The 7,489-nt window shown below is 36.8% G+C and overlaps 1 protein-coding gene across 1 annotated transcript; it reads left to right on the top strand.

Moving 5' to 3' along the window:
- Nucleotides 1-294: 294 nt before the first annotated feature.
- On the top strand, nt 295-7,489 carry LOC110046184 (uncharacterized). The gene is made up of 7 exons (XM_020751870.2): nt 295-516; nt 2,759-2,876; nt 3,478-3,563; nt 4,789-4,887; nt 5,274-5,318; nt 5,466-5,555; nt 6,780-7,489. The coding sequence occupies exons 1-7, from the start codon at nt 439-441 to the stop codon at nt 6,816-6,818; spliced, it is 555 nt and encodes a 184-aa protein (XP_020607529.2). The 5' UTR covers nt 295-438; the 3' UTR covers nt 6,819-7,489.

The following is a 7,489-nucleotide window of genomic DNA, read 5'->3' as shown; positions in this document are numbered from 1 at the left end:
GAGCTGGCTCGAGTCAGCAAACTACACATTACTCCACACAAAATGACTCCCCTGTACCACTATTCTTTACGAACATTGCTTGAGTATTAAAAACCCATTTAAGGGCGTCAAGCTCACCAATAACGAGAAGTATCAAGGATATTTTCAACCTTAAAACGAAGCAAAACACCGATCTCAGAGAACTGATCGATCGCAGGACAACACAGCCCGATGGTGATGACCACTGACCAGTTACTGTCACGTCAAAAAACGTATTTCCGCGGTGTCCGCCCCAGCTCTTTCAGCAAGCACAATCTAACGCACGATCTGATCGGTCCAAATGGTACGAATGTAATTGATTTTCTCAAACTTGCACACCTTATTGAAACCTCCCAAGGTGAACGGACAGGTTTCTTGCGGTCTGTTTTTTGCCCAAACGGTAACTTCAACGCATAAGCCATGGCGATTATAGTGCGGACTTGTTGTTGCGGCTGTGATCTGCGAACAGGCATTCTCCTGATCGGGATCTTTGGATTGGTGAGTGTTTTTCATGAATTTGTGTCAAGTTGCATGCATGTACGTGTACACGGCATGGTTTTCATTCAGCCATGCATATGCCTTCTCATATTTCTCACATACCGTTTCGCAAGAGTTTTTGATGAAGTTATTTATCTATTTATTTACATCAATATAGTGTGCAATAATAAAAGAACTGAAAAACTGAAACTATTTCTCCGTGAATTCATTCTACATGGGCTTAGCGTTTTCTGACCTCAACCTCTGTAAAGCCGTGATGTTAACCGACTTTAGCCTGGTGGTTGTTGGCCTGTCTTGCGTCTTCAAGCGTTGTTTGCGAACAGTCGCCTTAGCTGCCTTCAGCTTTTAAGCTTTTTTCGTCAAAAAAGGAAAGAAGGAATTATGAATGAGCTTTCGACAGTCCACCGATACTTCATCCTGTTTTGATCCAGTAATGGAAAATATACAATGCGAGTGAAAACCATTACAGCGCAGGCTGAATTTAGCTGTTAAAATATTTTCTTCTATCAATATCGTTCCACAACTCGTTTCAATCCTTGATAATTTGATAAACGTGAAAATACATTCATATTGTTGCCAGATATACCACGCTTTTGTGCGTCTGCTTATAATTTTACAGTTATCTGGGCGTTGTTGTACGTAGTCTTTGCATTTTCGAATGATACTGCGTTCATAAATTAACCATACTGTGTACGCATTGTAAGCTTGCATGTACAACTTTCAATTCCTATGTTAAAACGAATTCTGCTCTCAGCATTCCCTGAAAACACTTGATATTCATTTTTTGCCGTTTTATCATCATTTATAGATTGTAGTTCTTGAATAACAGCTAGTTTGGTTTCCTGCCGTTTGTCGGGACGTGACAAAATGCTTGATAACTCCCGGTTAACAAGAAGATCTGTTAGATCTTATAACCGCGCTTTTAAAATTTAACTGTTTTCTTAGTACTACAGTCGCAACGCAGTGCATATTCCAAAGCAATCTTTGATGATTCATTGATTACTGTAGACATCACAGCACTTGATCAACATAAACTCTATTGTCGCACCATCAGTCGTAGCCGTTGTGACATCTCCGATGACGTAATGGTCTTAATCTGGAAGTTTCTTCGGGATATGTATGGGCATGAAGATACGAACACTATTACAAACCGCTTTCTTTCTTTAAAGTCACGATTAAATTTAATTGTTTTTTTCCCTTGAGTTAAGGGTTAGCAAAGAAGTCACACGAGTCACATAATTCAAGAATTGCATTATCTACGGCTATCTTTAGTACGGTGGTTATTTCCCTATCAATGACGTAATCTTTGCACGTTCTGACACGTTCTTTGCTTGGCTTGCAAATATTTAATTTTCTTTCCGATCTATGAACTCGCTGCGATGAAACAGTCAAAGGATTTACTTCATTTGCCTAAAACCGCAAGAAATACTCGCAAAATTACAAATAAATTAATGACCGTCGCTTCTGCCGAAATAAACTTGCAAAGTAAACATGATCTTATTTGTCACGTAGCGAAAGTGAAAGCTGCAACGTCAGCGCATTCCATGGCTGACGTAATACCTTTTTTCAGCGTATTTATTATTCCCTTTAAATCCAACGCTTTGATAAAGCGAAAAGAAAATATATTTTACCCACAAAAAAGAAAACAATATCCGTAAAATTGTCGGTGTGTTTATGTTTTAACAGCTTCTGGCAGAAAAACATCACACGTTGCGTGACTCAAAGTTTGGCCGAGCGGAGGTCTGCGTCTGGTCTCCGACAAAAAAAAATAAAAAAAAACAAAAACCACGGGTAAACCTAGAACCGCACTCAGCCCATGGCCGCGCGGTTAATAAATAGCTACTCTAAATGCATGACTGATTCCAAGCATAATTCACGTAATCAACTCTGTCTAGTGTATCACTCTCTGAATCATACAAGGTGGAATTTTTTTCCTTGCTTTCACTGTAAAGATCTTTTATAAGTTTCCTGCTATAACTTTGCTGTATTAGACATTCATTTTAGCATCCCTTCTTATTTGTTATCAACTATTTGCATATTTAATAGCAGTGAAAACCCAGTGGAGTGTTCATGTGAAACCCTACTGCACGCAGCTGCCCACCCGCTACCCTCACCCTCCCCTGCCTTGCCACTGCCACCCCCACCCCCACCCCACACCACACTTCTCTAACTTAGGACTCTTTTTTATATATACAGGACTAAACTTAACTGTGGATATATTTGTACTATTTCCATTTTACAGCTTGGATCAGCATATTCTCTGTATTCAGGATTTCACTTCTATAAGATTCTTTCTGATTACAAGAAGGAAAATAATGATGACCCAACAGACCTTCCTGTGGATGAAAAATATTTTAATAGTATGTTTATTTTTCTTGCCTAATATTACATTTATTAAATCCTGTTCAGGCTGAGCTAAATGGCCATGCAGCTCTTTATGGCATTGATGGCTAATCCAGGGGATATGGGGATATTCCCATATATTATTGTGCCGTAGGATAGGTATGCAATTTGAGGTTCCTGATCCTTAAATGGGGTATCATTTTTGCCCCTGTTGGCATTGTGTTTCAAGTGTGATCCTTAGATAGGGTACCTAAATTGTAACAGGTAAAATTCCAGTGCCTAAATGCCCAGCTAAACAAAAAACAACTGAAATCCTATGCTTGATGCTTAACTTCCAATGTTACAGAAAGGAAATAAAGCTTACCCCTTCACGCCATTCTTAGTTTTTGTTTTTCCTTTTAAGAACGGTGTCATTTTTCTGGCGGGTTCCTTACAAAAGATGGGAGTATGTGTTTGCTTAATCCTTAAATAGCTTACAGTCAGGATTTAAGACCCTTTGTGGCACACACCTATTCGAAATTTACGGAAGTGCTCGCCCACCCAACACACGCAAACACCCAGTGGCTGATGCAATATCTAAGGAACAACTACTGACTGAGGTGTTTTTTGTCTTCTAAGTTGTCATCCACTTGAGCTATGCTGGCATGGCCTTTGCAGCGATCTCGCTGTTGGTAAATTTGTGCCTACTGGTATCCTATGGCATGGTAAGTCACCAATCAACAATGCAATTTTCTGCACAAAATCGTTACACATAAATCCAATCAGGAGAATTAAATATTAAACTTAACTATGTCACAGATTTAGGCCAGATTAAGACATTAGAAAATGGCTACCAAATTGAGTGAGGGTAACCAACTTAAACAGTAAATAAATATTTCAATAACACTAGTTATGGATAGTCAGAAATTAAGATTAAAAGTTATGGATGGCAAAATATTTTTTTGAAAAATTATCAAGCTGAATAATTTTTAAAGTTAATCTTGTGTCTTTGTCACCTTTAATTATTATGCCTGGGAGACATATTGTTTGTAACAAAGAGCCTCTATGGTTCAGTAATTTCGATCCATAGAAGTAATTTCTGTGCTAACATCAAGTTTCATCGCAAGTGTTTGGCGAAACTAAATAAATGAGACTAAATGTGACACAGTCCCTCTAAGAAAACTATCATACAAATGTATTAAAGTAAACTTTAGAAAATAAATTAAGGCCATGGATAACTGACATTTCCAAATTAATTGGAGATATTTTACATACAAATTATATATTTTTAAGAAGTTCAGATACCCCTTGGCTTTCCAGACATCCTGCTAAAAACACTCTATTAGTGCGTACTTTATAATGTCCCATGCCTGTCTGTCTCTCTGTCTGTCTGTCTGTCTGTCTGTATCTATGTATGTATGTCTACCTTTCTCTATCTCTTGGTCTCTGTAGCAGTGTTTTTATGTGACCAATACTGTTTGTTTATTTTGATTTCCTTCCTTCTTTGTGTATTATTAATCAAAACTATAGCAAAATTCTTGAACGTGATTGGCTATCAGCAGCCTGATTTGAGCATTAATTGGACAGTGTACACGTCATGCTTGTAATTGGACAGTACTTGTCATTTTGCGTGCGCTGTTGCGGTGCACTTGAGTAAACTGCTGTATTTTTCAGCATTCATAACAACATTTAATCGTTCAGCGATCAATGGTCATCAGTCAATGGTTTGTTTGTTTCTCGAATTTTGTCATAGTTTTGATTAATTGGTAACAGGAAATCATGTCGTCCAATTCAGTCTGTAATCATACTCGTGATTAACAAGTCGGACTCCTGCTTCGCGGTCTTCCAATTTTTTTAATCACTCATATGATTACAGACCAAATTGGACTCCACTCAGTCCTATTACCATTATCAATTATTTATAAACTTCTTTTTGTCTATGTTTTGCAGAGGAACAGATTTTTGGCCTTTCCTTGGGTGTTGTGGAGTCTCTTTGAACTTCTGTTCACTTTGGGAACATCAATTTTCCTTCTTGCCATCTCAAATGGAGTGAGTTTTATCTTAAACTGTTACTCACGATTAGTAAATTATTGAATAAAAAGCACCTTGACTCAAGTATGAAAGTATTTAAAGGAGCTACATCACAGTTGGCGCATCTTGAAAAGTTCAGCCTATATTTTTCAAGTTCATTATCTGTAATCCATGTTAATCTTCTCCATCCTTAACCGTCCTTGTTCCTTTATCATTATTATTATTATTATTATTATTATTATTATTATTATTATTATTAGCTCTTTGGTGTTTTTCTGTCTTAGTAAACTCTTATTTTCAGGCTTCCTTCAATTTAAAGGTAATTTTGCAGGTGGCCAAAATGACTCAAAGTACTGTGACTGAGCTCCCTATTTACAAATTGACTAAATTTCTGTTATTCCTAGTTTCCTTATATCTTCGTTGGAACAATCCTTGGATGGGTCCTATCGGTAAGTTCTGATCTATTTTTACTTTTAAGTGATCATTACTTACGGGGGGGGGGGGGGGGGGATTGTGTGATATTTATAAGTTAAGGGGAAGAATTTTATCAAGTTTATAGGTGATTTTTTAATTGTTTATTGCTCTTTATTTCTTAGATCTATTTCATCATCGTGGTTTTCTCGTACATTGAGGCTCTTCGTGAAGACCCTTCAGGAGGTTTAGCTGGGTTTCCATCTGATACCATGGTAACCATCATCATTTAAATAATTTTCCTGTTATAAGTTATGCAAGGCCAAATATGGACTTAATGTAGACTTACTCACTTATTATAAGGGGGCCACTATAAAGTGCCATCTTCAAGGTATCTATGTAAGGCATGCGATAATATTTTGGTTATTATTTTGCTGCAAAATTTAAAAGTCAAATTTTGTTAGACAATTGCCACAATTGCCAGTCATGTGCATGCTTATTACTGAACTTTCTAGGTAACAAATAGAGAACATTGGCCATGATTTTATCAATTTTTAGTATGAATCTATCGTGAACATTTGGCGTTCTCTGATTAGCTAAGCTACTCACTATTTTTTCTGTTGTAGATGGTGAGTAGCAGTGAGCTAGTGCTTGTTAAGAAAATGGCAGCAGCTTCTTTGTGTTTTCAAAGTGTCTGTAAAGAGAATTTAGATAGAGTTTAGAACGACTACTAGATTTATACTAAAACAATTAGATTATTTGTTCTTTATTTCTATGTGTGATCGAAATCTTGAACTCATAATCTAATTGTTTAAGTGGGGGTTTCGGTGAATAAGAAATGCTGTCAGTGTAAACATGAGCCACAGGGGATTGTTCCCAGAGCATTTCAAGTTCTTCCAAGCTTTCACATGAAAAACCTTTTTATATTACCAGTGCTTTTAGAGCACACTGCAAGAAAAAGGAAGTAAAATGAGTTTATTTGTTGAGATTATACTGAATGTAAGTTTTCTTTCCCTATGCCATCATTGCATGAGCAGCTGGTGCTTCTTTTGCCATGTGCTTCATTACAGGGTGCTAGGAAGTTTGACATCCAGTGATTATTTTTCTGACAAGTTAATGTAGAGAGGGCAAGGAAACTGCAGACAACTGAAATTCCTAGTATGAAATAGAAAATGTTATTTTGCTTTTCTTCCTTGGCCTGTACCTGAACCTATTTTCTGTGTGGAACTAGTATCCTTGGCTGCAAACGAGTCATTGGATTATACAGTGTAAAGTATTGAGTATTGCATTCTAGTCTAATCTAGTCTCATCTAGTCTAGTAGGGGCTTGTACTGTGTAGTGTAATTTAGTGTAGTCTATTCTGGTCTAGTCTAGTTTATTCTGTTCTATTCTGATCTAGTCTAGCTAGTCTAGTTTAGTTTTAGTTCTCCCTTATTATTATTATTATTTATTTATTTATTTATTTATTTATTTATTTATTTATTTATTGTCACTTACAGATCCGTGTTGTTGGGCCTGCCTACTCAAAGTTTCCATGAAGTCCTGCCTGAAACCAAGAACAGCTGTTAACCAGTAGAAGAAAATGCTGTTATTGTATTGTTTTTCATGTTTTTTTGATCTATGTTATCATTGAATTTTTTAAAGTCTCTTTTAGATGATTTTGTATACAAGGGCATGTCTCATTAACCCAAGTTGTAAAGGGTATGTACTAAAAACACATCGTATAACCTGCAAAGCAGCCAACTCATTACTTTAAAAAGATACGGGAATGTACACTGTGCAGTAGTGCTCCCTTACAGGGTACAAGGAAGTTTGACATCCAGTGATTATTTTTCTGACAAGTTAACGTGGAGAAGTCAAGGAAACTGCAGACAAGCTCAAATTCCTAGCATGAAATAGGAAATGTTATTTTGCTTTTCTTCCTTGGCCTGCACCTGAATCTATTTTCTGTGTGGCATTGGGGGTAGAAGTAGAAGGAAACAGTAGAAGAAAATGCTGTTATTGTACCGTTTTACATGTTATTTTTTATCTATGGTATCATTGAAGTTTTTAAAGTATCTTTTAGATGACGTTTTATACAAGGGCGTCTCCCATAAGGGTATTTACGTAAAACTCCTTGTATAACCGGCGAAGCAGCCAACCCGTTACCTTAAAAAGATATGGAAATGTGTGCACTGTAGAGTAGACCAATTAAATGCAAATTTCAAAA

The sequence above is a fragment of the Orbicella faveolata genome, unplaced genomic scaffold, assembly GCF_042242905.1.
Source record: "Orbicella faveolata isolate gen_17 unplaced genomic scaffold, um_ofav_v1 contig_14, whole genome shotgun sequence".
NCBI lineage: Eukaryota > Metazoa > Cnidaria > Anthozoa > Scleractinia > Merulinidae > Orbicella > Orbicella faveolata.
This window is presented reverse-complemented; position numbering and strand designations above follow the sequence as displayed.